This window comes from Corvus cornix, chromosome 2, assembly GCF_000738735.6.
Source record: "Corvus cornix cornix isolate S_Up_H32 chromosome 2, ASM73873v5, whole genome shotgun sequence".
Classification (NCBI taxonomy): Eukaryota; Metazoa; Chordata; class Aves; order Passeriformes; family Corvidae; genus Corvus; species Corvus cornix.
This window is the reverse complement of record NC_046333.1, coordinates 125,356,323-125,376,047: the sequence shown is the minus strand read 5'-3', so window position 1 is coordinate 125,376,047 and position 19,725 is coordinate 125,356,323. Positions and strand designations below refer to the sequence as shown.

The window sequence follows — 19,725 nt, the reverse complement described above, 5'->3', positions numbered from 1 at the left end:
GAGCAGGAGAGAAGGTAGATAAAATGCACCACATGTCACAATGTTGGTGTGGGGGGCAGGACGGAGTTGGGTTTATTTTGCCTCCCTACTCCATGCTGCTGCAGGTGCCAAGCAGGACCCGTGGCTCAGTGGGGAGGTGAATCCAGAGGATATTCTGGACTGTCAAAAGCAAGTGGCATTTTCATTTATCCCAGCTCTGCTTCCAAGTGAAAGGGCAGAATGATGTCATTATGCTGGTCTCGGGGAGAAGTTGCAATGAAATTGTGCCACAGCGTGAGGCTGTGAAAAGGTGTGGTCTGTCAGTGCTGCTCCTGCTGCCCACAGGCCCACATTGTCTGGTCTGATGGGTCAGCCAAGGAGGTCAGCTCCAAAGAGTGCATCTGAGGCCCTTCCCAGTGGGTCAGCACACATTCATCCCCCTGGTTTTGTCCATGATTTATAGATATCTCCTCTCCTAATTCTAGGTGTCTGAAAGTTCACTGGTCTGTCAGAGGAGATGAGGTATGACCTTCTCAGCTAACTTTGAAGGTACCCTTCTCTCCACAGGCAGAAGTGAGTCTTTACTGACCATGCAGAGCATACAGGCAGCCAGTTTAGATTATTTGTACATGAGTGAAGTTAAGGTGGCACCTTCCCTCGAGGAACACGTGGCTGTGTTTCCAACTCGGAGAAAACAAAGATCACAGGTGGCACGGAATGGGGACACCAGGCATCTGGATAAGTTGCAAAAACCCTTCAAAAACCACCAAATCCTTCCTTATCTCAAACATCTTTTCATGAAAAGGAAGTTCTTTAGACAGGGATTCTCTTGTGTGCTGTGTTGGTCTTATCTTGACAAAAAGTAAACTCTTCAAGACAGGGACAATCTCCAGCAATGAAGAAGGCTCTGCATGTATGTGCCAAATACTTAAGAAAAGCTGACATTCCTAATGAGATACAAATGCTAAAAGGTTAAAAATTATTTTATTGAATAAGTTAAAGTGAAATGAAATTTGAGCTTGAAATAGCTTTTTACCTTTACAAAGCACATTGTAAGGTGAACGCTGTTTTCTTCAAATTGGTCTGTCACCAAGTTCAGTCACTGCTGCCTCTCTTGCTGTGGGCTTTTGTTTCAAGATTACTTAATCTTAAATATAACAGGCCCTTCCAATTTAATTTGTATTCTACCTCCAAGGACCATCACTTTGCATCCCTGGAACACTCCTGTCTTCCAGACATTTATATCCATAGATTTTATGATAGTATTGGCACTCAGTAATCTGGACTGTTTAGATTTTAAATTATTTTGATTAAATTTTTTTTAAATTGGGATGATCTTCGTGTGCTTCATTTTGCAGGGGGGCATCTCACTCGAGGCACATTAAAAGCCTGTACTGTCCTGACAGTTGGCTACAAGACATTTTATTAATTTCTCATTTTAGGTAGAGTTATTCTCACTATAAGTAATAAAATTTGAGCAATCTAAAAATTCAGTACTAGTGAAAGTCATTTAGTCTTCTCCTGTGATGAGAACAGAGGTGAGATCTCTCAGGTGGGACCCTGTACATAGCATCTGAGTGAATGAAAGTCTGGGTTTAGAAATGTAAACATACAGAAGTGGAATCTCATTTTAAGTAGAAGTCTCTTTTTTTTTTTTTTAGAAAAAAAAAGGCAATATTTCATTGGGGACAATCAAAGCATTGTGTTTTGCTGCTGCATATTTCGCAATCTTTTTGTAATTTTATATGGTTGGGGTCCTTTGGAAATTGGAAGTAGCCTCTGGAAAAGTACCATCTATTTGTTGTATTTCATGGGCCTGATTCAAACACCAGTTTGAGAACAAGAATGATTGCCATGGATTTTAGAGGTCTTTTAGGTCAGATGACTGAGGCAAACTCTGTGTGTGTGCCTACTTCCTAGGCTAGGGGGAATTTCTCAGTTTCCATTATTATTACCTGAGTTCGCAAGAGGGTTGCTCAAAATGAGGTTGCACTGCAAAAACTGGAAGGGGACTTGGCATGGTAGAATTACATAAACAGCAAAGTGCAATTATAAACAGGCCTTGTTTAATATGAAAGAGCATCTAGTTCCAGGAAAAGCAAAGCTATCAGAAGTAGTTGTGTCAGAGCTGGAAAACACTTCACAAAGACAGCTTTCATTTCTATATGCTCTAAAGTATGCAGTAATCGTGGTCTAATTACCTCACTGCAGCCAGAAAGCAATATGGGATATTGTGGGGGTGTGGGAAAGAGCATAATAATGCTACAATTAAGCTGTAATCTTTGGCATGGTCACTCAGCAGATAAAGCTTTTCTGCTGTCGCTTTTGAGACAGTCATTATTTGGCTGCTGAAGCCTGGGGAAAATATGTGGTGCTGTTCCTAGGAACTGTTGCACAGAGGCTTCATTATGGGTTTCTTCCTCAGCAGCTGGCCAAGCCCAGCCAGTGCTCTGCATTTGAGAGCTGTGGCCTCAGCACTCCCCTTCTCCCTTTTTGTGCTTGGGGACGTTTGTGCTGCTGGTAGTGGGATGGGGGAGCCCTATTAGCCACTGTGGAATGAATATGTGAGCTTTAAGTTACTGGTTAAAAACCTGTCTGCTCAGGGCCTGATTTATAATGGAAGCTGCCTTTGGCAGAGATTTGTGAGCGTATGATTTATACACAGAAAGACCTTGTGAATGTGGGAAATAAATGTGATGGCTCTGTGACAAGTTAGGTGCACAATTATGCATGTGTATTAAGCCCAGGATGCAGACTGTTTCACAGGGACATGACCACATTCACATGCAATTATGCTCACCTTCCTTTGAAAATCTAGTTTCACAGCCTGCTGGGAAACCTTGCTAGCGACATCTCTTATTTTCTGAAATTCTCCACCATTTTAAGAAAAGTATTCCACTGTCTTGAAGCAAGCTCTTGAATTCACACACTTAATTGTTCATAAAACTTTTCTGATTCTTTATACTTTCCCAAATTCCTTCCTTTCTGAGGAGAGGCTGCCTGCACTGCAGACTCGTGTGGACTTGCTAAAATTCTAGTAGGAATAGAAAGGAAAGAGTGGCAGGAGAAGTCAGGTCAACTTTGAATACATTAACCTTGAGGTGACGTGGTCTGACAAGGCATGAATGAGTTGCTTGGAGAATGAATGCAGATTGTGGCATAGATCAGCTTTTACTGCTGCAAGAAGCTTTTTAATTTTTCTGCAGTGCCACAGATAGATGGGTTCAGAGAGACTTGGTTTCCCTCTAGAAGATGTTAAGACTTAGAAGGGGTTAAAAGTGACCAGTGGTTTGAGACTGTTCAGTTTTACATTATAGAGCACACACATCCTTTGATAAACCAGCCATGATTTCTGAAGAAGTAGGTACAGAGGGGAATTAGATCAGAACCTCATTATTCTGCTGCTTCGCAAAGCAGAAACATGAACTATTTTGAAGGCTTATGGTGTGCACAGTCTCTGCAAGGCTCATCTGAAAGCCTGCAAGAGCAGTTCAGACCATGTCAGTAATTCCTTCCAGCATTAGGCTTTCAGGACCAGGCCTTAATTATGTGCACATCTGGTCTTCACTGCTTGGAGTAAGATGTGTCTGTCTTGGACTGTTCTCGTTCAATGGGTGCTGCCAAGCCAAGCAGCTCAAAACACAACTGCACCAAGAGCTTTAACCTGTTGTAGGAGAGGATTTGTCCTGATTTAGTGCATAGGAACCCCAAAAGCAAAATGCACTAGGTACTGTGTGAGAAAGGCAATCTTGGTCTTAAGGTTTGTGTAGTTGAGTACATTTAAACAGCTAGAGGCCAAAAGAAGGCATTGCAGATGCAGAAGCAGCAATTTGACCAATTACAAATACGTTTTACTACTTTTTTATAGTACATTTGAAGAAACTTCACAATCTTGGCTCCAGTGACAGTGTGGTGTTAGGAGAGGTTCTGCCAGGCAGCACTTCAGTCCCAACAGCAATCCTGTCGCCTACTGTCTCCAGAAGCATTTAATTGCTCTTATTCACTTAATACCAATATAAAGCAAGGATTGTGTTTGTGTATTCAGGCTGTTCCATAGTATCATCTGTTTTAATGTGGCAATGCCTGAGAATTATCTGAAATGTGTCTTTTTGATGAAATTTTGACATCTTTGTATTTATTTTACTAGTTCTCATGCACACTTATTCCTATTTTGATATCTTAATGTAGTCTTTGTCACCTATAGCAGAGATGGTTGCCTCAGAGAGCAAAGAGAACTGGGAACTGAGAGAGAAAGAGGAGCTGGAGTGGCTAGAAAGTTGGATATGTCCTGTGGTGGAGAAGTACGGAGAGCAGGATCTGTAGCACAGGGGGATTAAGGTCCAAAGGACCCACTGTTATCAGATGCCCACTCTGAAACACAAAAGATGGGGTTTTACCAAGTTAGAACAGCCTGAAGCATAATTTTGGTTGCAGTCAAAAGGCTCTTTCTCAAAACCAATCCCATGCACCACTCAGGAGTTAGCTCTGGTCAGGAACCACTCCTGGAAGATAATACAACCACCATTCTGTGGAGAATAAGAAAGTATAAGATTGTGGGCTTGGGCTGTACAAGACAATTATCTCCAGCATGTTTAACTTAATGCAGGGGGCCCAACATTAATGTTCAAAGCACAACTCCCACTGGTTTCTGCAGACAGGCTCCAAACCAGGACTTGCAGTAGGAGATACCTATGAAAAGTTTGACCCAAGTATTTTGCCCACACAAGAACAAATGCAGCCCTGTTGATGTCATAAAATGTGTGTGTAATGCCATATCAGGTTATGCTGTCAGGAATCCTCCAACTGTGGCAAGTTACAGAAAGGAGGCACTCAGGAGCTGCCTCCAGCTTCTCTGCTGTTAAAGCTCGGTTAGGCCACATAGCAGAAAAGGTCAGAAAACACATTCAGTTTAAAATCAATAGGTTTGAAGGAAGGTTGTTTGGGTGAAGGAAGGGTGCTTTATTTTCATCTTAACACAGTTTAGCATAGTGGTACACATAAGGTTGTATAGGAGCACAAATGGTGTTTTCCTGCCAGCGCCATGGTATTTACATACAGAGAACAGTTCTGACATGGAAATGGCTCTGGACTGAGCAAAGTGCATCTGCCATGTCCTCCCCCATCTCTAAATGAGGTGTGTAGTTCGGTGTGAGCTTTTGTGGGTGCAGGAGTGGTGGATTGCTTGCCTTCAGATGTTTTCTTTCTTTCCTTCTTGAGGGTGTCACATACCTCAGGTCTCCAGTGGGATGCTAACTTCATAGAGAAAGTGTGTTTTCAGGATTTGGAGGAACAGAAGAGGAAAGGTTCTTGCGAGGTGTTAGTCACGTGCAGGACAATTTCTGCTGTTGCCTGGTTGTTGTAGCCCAGGTTTCTGGTCTGGTTCTGTGGTTGAATAACAGCATTTGCAGCTGGACGTCGACAAGGCGACATTAGCTTCATACTTCTCAGCCCCTGTCTCAGTTTGTGGGTCCACATATCTTGTACTTCCCCGTTTTCTGGTTTAATGCAGCTCTCCGGGGGCTTGCTACCAGAGTAATAAAAATATAATATAAAAATTCCAACCTTCTTTCCCACTCTCCTTGCCCTGTCTCTGCTGTGGAGTGGAGGGGATCTTCCAAATCATGTCATCTCCCTGATCTGTTTTGCAGTTTAGTAGTGGATAACTGAAAGCACTGTTAGCCAGAGGGGTGGCAAGGGGAAGAGAGCAGTAGGAGACTGAGCAGTTCACAAGGGAGCCCTATAACAAAGCTCGGGGGTGAGCCCATGAAGCACCTGGGCAGTGCCCCTGTTAGCCGAACACAGCCTGACAGCCCGGGACAGGGAGCTGCAATCCCCGCAGCCTCCACGAGTCTCTCCTGTCCTGTCGCGTTTGGCTTCTCACATTCGAAGGCACTCAGTTGTCAGAACAATTTAGTCTCTTGCCTACGCTCCATCTATAATTCATTAAGAAACCCAGAGAGGTGAAGCTGTTGACATTTCCCACTCTTCTCCCTCTGGAAGGTGTGGGCTGAGCGTTGTTTGCAGCAGGACATGAATGAAACTGCTCTAAACCCAGAAGCCAAGGGGGGAAGGTGGTGGGAGAGGGACACGCTGCCATCTCCTGCCAGGACACCAGAGCATGGCATCTGCCTCTCGCAAGCACACCCTGTACGTGCACCACCATAAACTCAGGCAGGACATTGCTCAGAAAATCCTGGCCAGATCGTGCTCCTGAAGTGCACTGGGTCTTTTGGATGCTAGTCTTCAAAGGTGTTCGGGTCTCACTCCAAACTTCTGCAGCAGCTTCCCCACCAGTTAAAATTCACACTTCATGTGCTCCCCAAATTTGCAGCCTGTGTATCTGCTTCACTACAGATACAGGCTTTTTGGAACCAAAATTGCATTCTCCTCATCAAGTCAGGCTGAACTGCCTCAGCTCTGCTTTATCGCTGCAACAGCCACAAGCAAAAATAGCACATTATTCACCATAAAAGTGTGGGTTATGTAACAAAGTACCTGTAATTCTGAAACCACAAATATAATTGGGCATTTAAGTGCAATTTTGAGGAATGGCTACAGGCATCATTTATCATATGGGTTCCAATAATGGCAAATATTGATGTCTGAAAAGCAAGAAGTTCCCACAAGAAAAATAAATTGTATCAATATAGTGTAAAGATTAGTGTTCTGAACTGGTAGTGACTTTGAAATGGGAATGCAGACTATTGTTTAAATTTTGCCATTTAAATTTTGCCATAGATGAAATAACCGGGTTTCTTACCCAGGTGTTCCAGGCCTGTCACTGTTACTCTCTTTTAAAGTTCAGTATCCCCAACAACTTCTGTGGAGAGTTCTGTGGAAAGGGTACAGTGAAAGAAATCTTCATCTTTAAAGGATTGTCACACAGGAAAATCATTTTAACAAGCCCAAACAGTTCAACTGACCATTATTCTGTCTCAGCAATGTCTCTCTGCAAGGTTGAACTACTGGAGTCTGACAGCCTTCCAAGGGTGGACTGTTTTGAGCCTGAGAGATGAAGAGCCCCATGTGAACTCCATCTGTAGCAGCAGAGTTTGTACCGAGCTCTGAAGCACCCTCATAAGAGCCACAACTCCCAGTCCCCGAACGGAGAGCTTCACCAGAGGGCAGCACAATATAATTTTCTATTGTAAAAGCAGGAGTTAAACATTTCAGCAGTCAGAGAGCTCTTAGAAATTAGCTGCTTGTTGTTCCATCATTATGATTTCAAAAAAATTTCTCTTTAAAGCTAGCCTCTGGAGCAGCTCCTAAATTCAAGGTATTAGGCATTGATGTTTTAGTGTCCAGGCATTCACCTAGTGGAAGCAGAGGGAGTTCAGGCAGTTGTGTTTTCAATGTATGTCTTTGCCAAGTTTCTGTCCAGGGCTGGTTGGGGCAGTTGATGGGGGCTGGTCCAGCCTCAGGCATTTCAGAAACTCTCCTGTGTTAAAAGCACCAGCCTGGGTGAATATTATTTCAGCCTCATCTTTTGGGAGGCATTAAACAGAAGGAGCAAGCCCTCTGATGTCACTATATGATAAGGGTTCACAGAGGGTGAATCTAGAACCATAGAATCATATAATGGCCTGGGTTGGAAGGGACATTAAAGATCATCCAGTTCCAACCCACCTGTCAGGGCAGGGACACTTTTCACTACATGAGGTTGCTCAAAGTCCCATCCACCTGAACTGGAGCACTTCCAGGGATGGAGCATCCACAGCTTCTCTGGGCAACCTGTTCCAGTGCCTCACTACCCTCACTGTAAAAAATTTCTTTCTAATAGCTAATCTAAACCTACTCTCAGTTTAAAGCCACTCCCCCTTGTTCTATCACTACATGCCCTTTTAAAAAGTCCCTCACAAGTTTTCTTGTAGGTCCCCTTTAGGTACTGGAAGGCTGGGATGTTTTTGTGTTACAATTGTATTTACTTCTGATTGTTCTGTGTGCTGAGCAGCTTCTAGGTCCTTTAGCACTTTCGTCAAACTCTTGCCATTCAAGGAGCTACTGGTCACATGTTGCCTGCTCAGCTTCCTTCATTCAGGGCATCACCTGTCATCAGTCTGTTCCTAGTTATCACTCTGTTCTGCTTGCACAGGTGTCTCCAGCAGTCGCTTCCCCTGGTTCAAGTGCCACTGTGTTTTTCTGTCCGTTTCTGACCTCTTTCTCTCAACATACAGTCAAAGCATTTCGTGCTTTTTTCTTGTAAATTAACTACATCTTCTGCCCTTGGTCATTCCCTTTGCTATTTCAACTTCTGCCTGGTGGGATGCCTCGTGTGTAGCATCAGTCTTGTGCTTCACTCCTGACATCACACGTAGGTCTTCCTTGACTGACTGTTTCTGATCTCACTGCTTTTGAAGTTCAGTCTGAACTCCATCTGCTCCAGCTCATCCCAACACTTCCTAACTCTGTACTAAAGCCTTCAAAGACGCAGCTTTTCCATGGGGCTGCTCCCCATGTGTCCTTAGCTTTCCTTAGCTCAAATATTATCTTTAAATAAAGTCCTGGAGCCTTAAGAATATATCTTTAGAAAAAAAAAAAAAGCTTTTTTTACAGTATTAGCTTAAGTTATGTTACTTAGTCTTCTGAGAAGAGTATAGTACCATTCTTCAGAGTAGGTACAAAATTATGAACTTAGTAGTAGAAATAATTTACATATCTTTCAAGACAGCTCTGTGTCTGCTCTAAAAGAGAATAAAAATGTGTTTCTGTTTTAAGAAAAAGATTTTTAAATCCCCGTTCTTTTTCTTAAATTTTTCTTTGACCAATATTTGGGGGAAAAAAAAAAGAGTTTCTTTTTTTCATTTGCTTTCTTTTTATTTCTTGGGAAAACCAAGGAAGAAAAGACAACAAAAATGCTGAAAAGATATTTGGTTCAATTTCCTTTGTTTTTACATTCCATTTTCATTTCATCATTTTTTTCCAAGAAAAAAAATAAAATTAGGGGGTTTTGAAGGCAAAGGTAATGGACAAAAGAAATGAAAAGATTTTTTTAAGAATTTTTTTTGAGTTTTAGCGGGCAGGAAGTGTCTTTGAAAATTCACCAAAAAAAAAAAGTTTAAAAGGGAAGGACTTTCTATTCAACCCTCTTAACAATGGTTTGGAGCTAGTTAAGGCAGCCAGCACAGTGTGCCTTGTAATGTTTTCTAAATGAGGACAGTCCACCACCTTTACTGGAATCCATATCAATGCACAGTGCCCTTGCATGTCATCACAGAGGTCTTTGCAGGCATTACACCAAGTTTTCTTCTGACTAAATCTGATTCAGCTTCTCTTAAGGTCTCTCCATTTCACAGTCAGTGAAATGACTATGACTCAGCATAGAAATAACCCAACTTTGCTTTAAAATAAGGATGAGGCAGGGCTGTATCATCTGCCATATACATAATTTTAGAGTGATCTGCCACTGCTTTTAAATGTTTAATTTCACAGGCTCTGCCAAGATAACCAGAGAGGCACATTGTTTGGCAGTGGTCATGCCTGAAGAGCAGTGGCTCTTGGGTGTCAGGGGACAAGACTAACAGTAAGATGTATGTGCTCTGCCAAGGTGTGTGGCACCTATTCTCCCTTTGTATTTAGGGGTTTGGAGAAGTTACAGATTGTCTGCCTTTCTTGTTACTTGTCCAAACTAAAAATATTTAACTACACCTTGAAGTTTGTCTTTTCAGGATAAGCAACTTTTTCCATCTTGGGTTTGTTTCTTCCCATTTCAATTTCAATGCCATTATTATCTAAAAGAATTTTTTTTTCAACAAAAAAAAAAAGAAGCTTTTATCCACTGTAGATAGCGTAGTAAGGTTCTTCTTGGAAGGCATTCAGAAGTCTGACCCTCCATGGTTGAAATCAATGAGCCCATTTTATGCAGGGACAGAAATGTTGCTTGTAAGAGCTACCCAGTCACATAACTTAGTTGTTAAGTATCTTCTCTGATTCACCAGATTTTCTTTGATCTCAAGGCCTTTTTCTGAAAATAAATCTTTTTTTCTCATGAGATTTTAATAACAGGATGGTGATATGTTTTTATATACAAGTACAATATTAGTACCTAATTGAATTTGTTTTTACAAAGAATGCTTCTGCTGCAAAGAAATAAATGTATGTACATACATATTTCCTACACAAAACATATATCTATGAAAATATATGCATTAAAGTAAGTCATTAGCGGCTTTAGACATTTTTCAATCTTATATTTGTGCTACTTTTTCATTCCCAAAATATATCTGCTCATTTCTTAGCCATCGTATTCTATTTCAGTTTTTATCAATCTTGAAGTCAGGCTGAAAACCTGTAAGTAGGCTTTGCATAACCTGTTCCCAAATTATGGAGAAATTGATACCTTCATCAGTGAAGAATTAATAACTTCTTTTTAATTTTGTCACATCAACAATGTATTACATTAAAAATATGTACAGAATTTTAGAATATATTGTATACCAAAACTTATATGTCATAAATAGGGTTTACCCAGGATGTGTCCCCATGGGCTGCTGTGCTGTAGCGAAAGTTGTGTGTATTCAAGTTCTCAAAAAACACCCTGTTTACTTTGCTCTGTTGTTTTCTCAGACTCAGGTGGGGAGAAGCTAAAAAAGAAGGTTCAATATTGTTACTGTCCAGACATACTATTAAGAAAATAAGCATATCACACAGAAATAAGACTAGATCTTACCTGCTGTGAGAAAGGTTTTTGGGGTATTCCTTTCAGACACTTAGCTAGCTTATTTGTCACTGCGCTTCAAGCCTTGAATCATGTGCAAGCAGGATAGACTGAGAGGGAATGAGGTGAACACCTGCTGCTGCTCTCTTTTTGGCTTGTTAACTTGGCAGAAGTTGTAGATGGTTTCGAAAGCTCACTTTTCAATGAAATTTACAAATATAACCACAAAATAGATTACTCTGTCCCTCAAAGTGTATTTATAAATCTTTTCCTGAAAATACAAGTACAGAGATGCTGTACTACCTTTTATTCACGTTGAGATTGTAGATAGGTAACAGCTTCCATTAATATTTGACAAATCTGTTCTATGTTGCTGTCAGAAATGTAACTGCAAATCTCTTTGGCTGGCTGGCTGGCTTGTACTTGAAACTGGTTTTCGTAAGATCTGGATTTGAAAATCTCTCCTGCCAGACTTGTAGCTGTCAGATTCATTATCTTCAAAATTTCTCTTAACCTCTGATGGTGTTTTTCTTTCTGCAGAAACAGAAAGTGCATGCAGCACAGATGTCAGTCTTCTTCAAGGAGTAACCTCTTCAACCCCAAGTGATACCAGCTCCTGCTAGTACCATGGGGCCAGAGGGTGGTTTCTTAGGCAGTGGACAGATGCACATGATCCTGTGGGGAAGTTTGGCAGCCATGACAACACTGTTGTTCCTCACCTTCCTCATCTTCCTTTGCTCCAGCTGCAATGGGTAAGGCTCCAGGGCTTAATGGTTCTTGATTTACTTTGTACATAGCTTCATGTATAAATAGTTAGCAGGAAATACTGAGGACTTAGGTACAGAAATAAAAAAAAAGGTACAGTTTTCAGAGCAAACCTGAGTTTGAACAGTTCCATTAATTCTAAAGTTGATTTTTTTTTTTCTTTTGCTGTGAAGGAAATACACCATTGTGCTTGTTCAGTGGTTTCCCCTAAACAAAAGCCTGGAGCACAGGTGGACACTGAGGGTTAGCAGATCACACCCCTAAGCTGAAACTGAGAACATTAGGTGGGCTGAGCAGGACAAAGAAAAGTGTAGGTAAAAAGGAAAGGGAAGTGATTATGTACTTCAGCTTTGCTTTGGCCATTCCTGAAGTATAGAGAATTGATCCTGCCTTTCCAACAAAAATGAGTAAGGATCAAATAGTGATACTAATTAATGTCTTACACCTTATCCTTATTTTCCTCTCCATGAGAGGATTCAATTTCACCAATACAGGCACTTCTACTGACTTTGTATATGCATGTTTCATGCTCCTTCATGACATGTAAGCTGAGCCCTGCTAACTGCACAGGGAAGGTGTCCATGGTGCCCTTCCACTGGCCAGACCAGTCAGACCCTTCACTGTGAGGAGTGGGACTGCTGTGGTCCATATTGCCATGTTTTGATAGCATAGCTGAATCAGCCAAGTATATGGGGGGAAAAAATATCCAGTACAGCAGCAAAATCTTCAGTTTGGATGCATATGCCTATAAGGAGCATGTGCTTTCACCCCTTCAGCTTTGAGAGCACTGAGGAAACTGTGCAGCCATAAAATGCACTGTATTGGCACAAGATATGTCTACAGTGGAAGGCCCTGGTTTTCAGCAGGATTTATCTAATGCCCACCATGCAAAAAGCAGTTGTGGGCAAAAACAGGCCCCAGAAGTTGGTTGAAACCCTAAAAAGCCTAAGTTGGACCTTGTCATTTCATGTGATTCAGCAGAAACACTTTCATAAACTGTAAGTTGACACTTCAGTATCTTCTTATTGTCACAGTTTCCTGTGATATCTGTATAAAAAATAGTAGAAATAGTTACATTTTAAATTGATTTAAAAATAGAAAGACTATTTTAAATATTCATTGGCCCACAAATACTGCATTTAGGTACTGTGTATCGTCTTTAAGGCCTTTTCCAACCCAAATGATTCTATAATTCTGTGTGTTTTTTTGTAACATACCACTCCTTGAAACATCTCTAGAAAGGTGAGTCAAACCACTGAGTAGTCTTTGCAGTTACAGAGATACATTGCCTGGAACATTGGTGATGCTTTTTAATAAATTCATGTGTTGCTAGTTTGGATATAGTATCTTTTGTTTCAGGTCATTCTGTAGGGCAGGTTGTTCATGCATAAATGCAATTATGCAGAATTTCTTCCTGGCTTACTTTTCAAAAATGGATAAGGACATAGAAAACTGAATAATAATTGCTCTTTATAAAATACCAGAATCGGAAAAACTTCCAGAGAGAAAATTCAGCTTTTAACTTTCTCTGCTCTGCATTGGTGCAGGCTCACTTGCTGTTTTGTTATTTCCCAATTAGGTAGAAGTTTAAGTGTGCTAATGTCTACAGTTCCCTGCAGACTTTACAAGACGTAAAAAATTCATATTGTCAATATTTTCTCACCTATTAACTTGACTTTTCATCTAGGGGAAGGACTAACATTATTTTAAGCTCATACTTTATTGCAGTATTCTGAATAAGAGCTGTATTTCCCAGATGGTAAAAACTGGAAACGTGATCCATACTTAGACTCCTGTGAAGGACCCAGGGAAGCAGGATTCCTTTAAAAATGTAGGCCTCTGCTGCTATCACATTTGTAGGCCTTTTTGAACTGCTCATGCTTATTATCAATTTGACTAGCATTTTTAGTGGAAGTTGGCCTGGATTTTGTTGGCCTTTTCTAATTCCTCATGACACAGTTTAAGGGACTTCCCAAGTGGTCTGTCACCAGAATGTGTATCTGAGAATTTCAGATATGATTAAATTGAAGATAATAATATTTTTATCATCACAGAATGGCCTGGGTTGGCAGGGACTTTAAAGATCATCTAGTTCCCTGTCATGGGCAGGGACACCTTTCACTAGACCAAGTTGCTCAGAGCCCCATCCAGCCTGTCCTTGAACACTTCCAGGGATGGGGCAGCCACAAGTAGTCACTTCTCTGAGCAACTTGTTCCAGTGTCTCACCACCCTTACAGTAAAGAATTTTTTCCTAATACTTAATCTAAACCTACTCCCTTTCAGTTGGAAGCCATTCCCCCTTGTCCTATCTCTACATAATTATTTACATTATATTGTAATTATCATCAGTCAGTCCTCACTGTGATCTTACACTGAGTGAGAAGAAGGGTTGTGTGTGTTTGTTGTACCTCTTCAGTTATGTTTATCTCCATTCTGCCTCAATGGTGTCCTTACACAGAGGTCATACCAGTTCCTGTAATAAGTTTCAGTTATTCCATTTTCAATATTATTGTGAAACATAGTTCTGTTCCCTGCAGGAGTGTAAAGTCTGTTAATGATTGGCATTTGTATATTAGCATAATTTGTAGTAAAAATTCATGTGCCTTTTTCATTAAGGGAAAAGAAGGCCAAAAATCAGAATGGAGATCATGAAAATCTGATGAATGTGGTAAGTATTTATTTCTGGCAGCTTGTGTCTGTCTTGTGGTTGGTTTGTACCAAGCTCCTTGCAAAATACCACAAATTAGAAAACAGCTCAGGAATTTCGATGTGGTTGAGCATGGGAAACTTTAAAAGTTGCAGAACAGGAAGAGGAGGAAAACTTGTGTAGATCCTGATAATCTGCACTTTCTCAGTGCCCTTTCTGACACCACTGTTCTCCAGCTCTCCTGCCTGTCCTTCGCTCCGTTTGCAGCCCAAGGGCAGCGTACCCTTTGTCAGCTGCTGTCTTCTCACGGGTTAAAGCCACAGTAATGTCTGTTAGCATAAAGCTTGGAAAGGACATCACTCTGGACATCTTTGCATTCATCTTTTTTAACATCTGTAAACACAGGCACTTAAATCTTTGAATCTAGTTGGCATGGTTTGGCTCTCCTGCCAATAATACCTGCTAGTCAGAGCTCTGGAGATGAGAATGAAATTCCTTGCATGTTTATTCATTATTCTGATCCAGTGGTCACTGATTTGTGTTGCAGCCTTCCGACAAGGAGGTTTTCAGCCATTCCATCACAAGTTCGGCTACGGAGCCTCCCCCAAACAGCGAACAGAACGGAGCACTCAGCAATGGGGAGGGTGAGTAGTGGCAGCCCCTGCGGGTGGGATGAGCCAGCGGCACCGCCCCAGTGCTCACAGCTCCCACCTTAGCTGCACCTGGTGATCCCTCAGGTTTCAGGTTTCTAGCCATCAGCTTTCCCAGCACACAGGCAAGTCATTTGTCTGAATACTCTGTGCACCTCTGCAGGTCTGACACCAGATCACACAGAACGTACAACCAAGTTAAAAAATGCCATGAAGTCATTTGCCTTGCTGGAAAGTCAATGAAGGTGATCACCTCATGGACATTCTGGTGGTTTAGGCTGCATCTCCACTTCCCTACTGGGCATGCTCTGGCACAGCCCTACTCCCCTGCTCCCAATCCTCCGTGCCAGCCAATACTAGGAGGTGCTGAGCTCTTCTCCTGGGCCACCAGGTCTGGGCCACCAAGCCATACCTGCAGATCGACAAGGCCATCAGGCAGAGAATGGGACATTCCCTAATCTTGGTAACCTATGGAACAGGGATAAAGCCAGAAGATGAAGTTGCACCTCAGAGCTTCAGAAGTGCTCCAGGAGGCTGTGGAAATATTTCAGGTCCTCCTTCAGGGATTGCAGCTTTGGATCACAGTCCTGTAGTGTGCTGTCACTTATATTTTTATATTTTAGAAAACAGGCAACATAAATAGGCTTCCTTTTTTTTCCTTAGTCTTTGCTTTGCTGAACACTCAAAATGATTCACCCTGGAGTATCCCTGGAAAATATTTTACTCAGCTGAACCTAAAAATAAACTCACCCTCAGCTCAGAGCCACTGGGAGCCAACTGTTGTCTTCACACTAACACCAACACCAGGGGCTGCACTCCAACTTTCAGCTCTCTCCTTGTCTCCTGCACACAGAGGCTAAGCTATCAGACTTCACTCCTTAGAGACAAGTATCCAAAGTAATTTTTAAACTTTGTTTTTGCAGCTAATTGCTGCTGCCATCCGTTGGCTTGCTGTGTATGTAGGTGTGTGGTTCCCTGAGGGACTTGATGTGCAGAGCAAAGCCCTGCAGAATGGAAGTATTTCTCTCTGCCATGAGTCACCACATGTGCAGCTGTCAGAGCTGCTGCTAAAACGTGTGCTGTCAACCAGCAGACAGTTTTCAGACTGTCTGATATTATACTCAGCTGACACTGTGCATAACAGCCCTTCTGAATAACAGAAACCCCTGTGCTTTGATTTCTTACTTATACTTTATGCACTTTTTTGTTAATAGTTCTTTTTATTACTGTTTCTGCTAGCTTTTTGAGCAGGGGCAGGGCTATGGAAGCAGAACCATCAAATGCTGTGGTTTTTTCCCTTACCCAACCTGCCAGCATTGTCAACCTATGCCAACCCTTCAGCTACACAAACCCCTTCTGTGTTGCTACCCATAACCACAGAAGCACAGAAACTTGAGCTCTCATTGCTTTTGATTATCCCTTGCAGGCTGAATGGGGTGTGTGCTCTCTGGGTTCTGTAAAGGTGCTCAGCACAGCACAGAAATCCCTAGAATGAAGGACCAGAAAGGGAAAACTCCCATCTCCCATTCAGACAGTGATTACCATCTTACACCTCCAGTTCTGGCCTGAATTATGCAGTCAGGGTATGGCTCCCTGCAGGTGCTGACTGCATCTGCATGCCCTGAACACAAGAGAAGGTAATGTCCATGGCAACCACCAAATCAAGGGCACTGATTGCTTTGGCAACACTTTTGTCACCATGTCAAACACACTGAAGGACACAGAAGAATGGGTTGTTTTTGTTGAGATAGTGCCATAGGAACTGTACTAAGAATAGTAAAGCTGTTCAGAAGTGATTTTTTTAAGAAATAGTGTGAGGTAAAGTTATGTACCATGCACTACATGAAACGTGCTTGTATATCCCCATGAATGCATGCAAATATCACACGTGTGGTGTAAGATGAGAAGCCCCATAGATTCAGTCCCTAATACTCTCTAGTGACAGTGACATGTGGCCTGCTTCTGGGACCTAAAACAACATGTTCTGCCTAACATTACCTTCTGAAGTCTAGTCTTCTCTCTTGTGCATATGGCCAGCTTGTTAGTAGGTTGTCAACCTACATTATGTGCTGTGAGACTAAGAGAAGTATGGCACAGCCTTTGGTGGGGAGCTTCTGGTGTAGCATGCAGGGAGGGCTGAGCAAAGTGCAGTTCCAACGAGAATTTGGCCAGCATGTTAAACAAGCTGAGGGATGGTAGGGAGGAAGTAGGAATGCTTTCCTTTGGATTCCAAAGAATGGGGAAATGCAAAGAGGAAAATATAACAAGGATTTTTTTATCTTGGTTTGAGGCCTCACACCTTTTTCCCATCTGAGACTACTGAGCACTCTGTAATCATTCAGTGAAACTGAGTACAAGGCAGCTGAATATCCATGCACAGTGAATGCTGTTGCCATATAATGTGATTTGGGGGTGTACAGATTATTTTAGATGTTGCGAGAAAGATATTTTAACAGTAGAGTGCAGAACTGTCTGTAACTGAAACCTTTTGATAAGCAAAAAGCATGCTGATCACTAAGCATTTCTAGGCATTAGTGTCATTTATCCTTTCCAGCATGTCACAAAAACAAGGTGATGTAGAGAGTACCAAATCACACCTTTCAGTTATGCATTTGTTTGTAATACTTCTCTGTAATTTTCTTTAGTTCTTTCTGAGGACAGTACAGCCGCCTGTATTCAGCCTTATGAAGAAGTACAGACATCTGACCTACTAGATCAACAAGATAGTCTTGGAAAGTCTATAAAATGTCACCAGAGCCGGGAACTACCCAGTATTCCTCCTAACAACCCCATGGAACCTATCATCTCATCTAGAAATGCAGAAAATGATCAAGGTCTTGGAATGGAAGGGCCTTATGAAGTCTTGAAAGACAGCTCCTCTCAGGAGAACATAGTTGAAGACTGCTTGTATGAAACTGTGAAGGAAATTAAAGATGTTGGAGCAGTAGTCAGCATGGATGGGAACTCTAAAAGCAAATCAAAGGCTTCATTGACAGTTTCTGAAGGTCAGAATCAGATTCCTGAGTGCAGAATTGAGTCAGCAGAATATGCATCTGTTGACCGAAATAAGAAGAGTCGCCAAAGTGCAAATTCAGACAGTCCTCTCGACAATATACCAGATGTAGAGGATGAGCTTCCCCCTCCAGTACCCATGAAACTTCTTGATGAAAATGAGAATGTGCAAGAAAAAGAAGTGGAAGAAGAAGTGACAGAAGGAGCAAGTAAACCAGAAAAGGTAAATACTGCAAATACTTGTCCTCATCAAACAGCCAAATAATGATAGCGAACATATGGGTGGGAGAGGATTTTATTTTTCAGTAACAAAAAATAATAAGAAAAGAACCCCGCTCAAGATGAAGCAAGACTGTAAATGGAAATATGATATTGTACAGTGTAGTCTTTGTATTAGGGGCATATGCTCATTCTGTTGCAGCCCATATTTTTGATTGTTGCAGTTATGCTCTACCTAAGGCTTTTCCCAAATATTATCCAGGAATTGCATAGGAGGCCTCTGCTTCTTTGTTTGATGGTATTATACTTGTGGAAGCTACAAGGGGTGTCCAGTATCTCTGTCAGCATCTATTATTTCCTTCAGAAGCCCTCTCTTCTTTTTTTTCTAATGAAACTAACAAAAAGGACAGGGGGGCAGCCTTGGCGGATATCCTAACTTTAGATGTGCCTCCTTCATTGGGACACCTTGACTTAGCCGTGCAAGTGTTAGGCACCTGCTCGAAGTGACTCACCTTGTCTTTTGCTGTAGGAGAGAGGGATAGAGAAAGAGAGATCACAGCTGTACGCTTTTATATTTGTCAAATTCTGTGTGTCACATACAGACAGAGTAGGGAATTTCTAAGTGCTGGAATCAGAGCCAAAAGTTACGTTTTCTCAGCAGTTTATGCTTCCTCCCTAGGAACGAGTTGTGGTGAATTCCTTGAAAAATAGAATTACGACATTTTCAACAGTTTGTTTTCCCATTTGTCTTTTTTATTGGAAGTCATTTTAAGGATCCTTTAAGATCATAGCAGAGACTTTTCATAAACTGTTGAGTTTGCATTTTCCAGAATGTTTACATATCTTTTTATTAATTGTGAGTCAAAGAACTGTAGGTTTAGCAGATTCTTGGTGTCTGAGTCATCAAATAATATTAGGTAGGTATTGATGAAAACTTTAAAAAAATTCTCAAGATGCAATGTGACTTTTTAATGTAAACATATACCTGAAAAATCACTGCAGAGCTGAGGTATTGTTACTTGGTTTTGGTTGTTCTCTTATTTGAAGAATTTCAGTAATCCAGGAAGAAGGCAGAAGAATCTCCTGTTAAATAAATAACTAACCATGTAACTTGTAAAGCACAGTAGAGTCCAAATGAATAAAATGAAGACCACTCACAATATAAAAATTGTTTAGCTGGACTCTTCAGTGCACATTTTTACAAATAATGAGCTTGTTAAGTAAAAAATTAGGATGTGATTGTCAACAATAATCCAGTAACACTCCCTCCTCCCACATTCAGGCCATAAGTAATTTCTAGTTAAACTTTTAGATAAACAGCTTTGCATAACAGTGACATTTTTCCTACCAGGTGTGAAAAGCCTTGCAGACAGTAATTGTATTTCCCAGGCACCGATACAAAGGAAAAGCCTGTGCTGCTCTGTAGCTCCCCAGCACACCATGTATGCAGTGTCAGTAACTGCAAGGAGTGGGAATTGATTAAAATGGTTCAGGTTTTGAAGGATTAATCAGGAGATGACACATGCAGTCCCCTAAGTGCCAGAAAAAAGGTGTTTGTCTAATTAAAATTTATTCAGAGCTGAAGCCACCCCGAGTTAAATCTTCGGCAGCATCAGATCATTCCCGTGCTCGCTGACGGGTATATGCATTATGCATTGAGGCGTGCGCCTGTCCTGTCCTTGAGAGCTACAGCTGCAGCAGAGTTGGAGATGGTAATTGATGGAATATATAAATGTCATTATTGTTGGCATTGTGTGGGGAGGTGGTTGTGGGATTGTTTTTCTGTTGTGATGATGAT

The 19,725-nt window shown here is 41.5% G+C and overlaps 1 protein-coding gene across 5 annotated transcripts in view; it reads left to right on the top strand.

Annotated features, from left to right (window-relative positions):
- Positions 1-19,725, top strand: part of PAG1 (phosphoprotein membrane anchor with glycosphingolipid microdomains 1) — a 113,055-nt gene that overhangs the window by 79,108 nt on the left and 14,222 nt on the right. For all 5 annotated transcript variants that reach the window (XM_010405050.4, XM_039549710.1, XM_039549708.1 and 2 more), the window contains 4 exons: positions 11,174-11,385; positions 14,016-14,067; positions 14,594-14,690; positions 17,342-17,931. In XM_010405050.4, coding sequence (XP_010403352.1) covers positions 11,261-11,385; positions 14,016-14,067; positions 14,594-14,690; positions 17,342-17,931 — 864 coding nt within the window. In that variant the 5' untranslated portion in view covers positions 11,174-11,260. The remainder of the gene's footprint in view (positions 1-11,173; positions 11,386-14,015; positions 14,068-14,593; positions 14,691-17,341; positions 17,932-19,725) is intronic.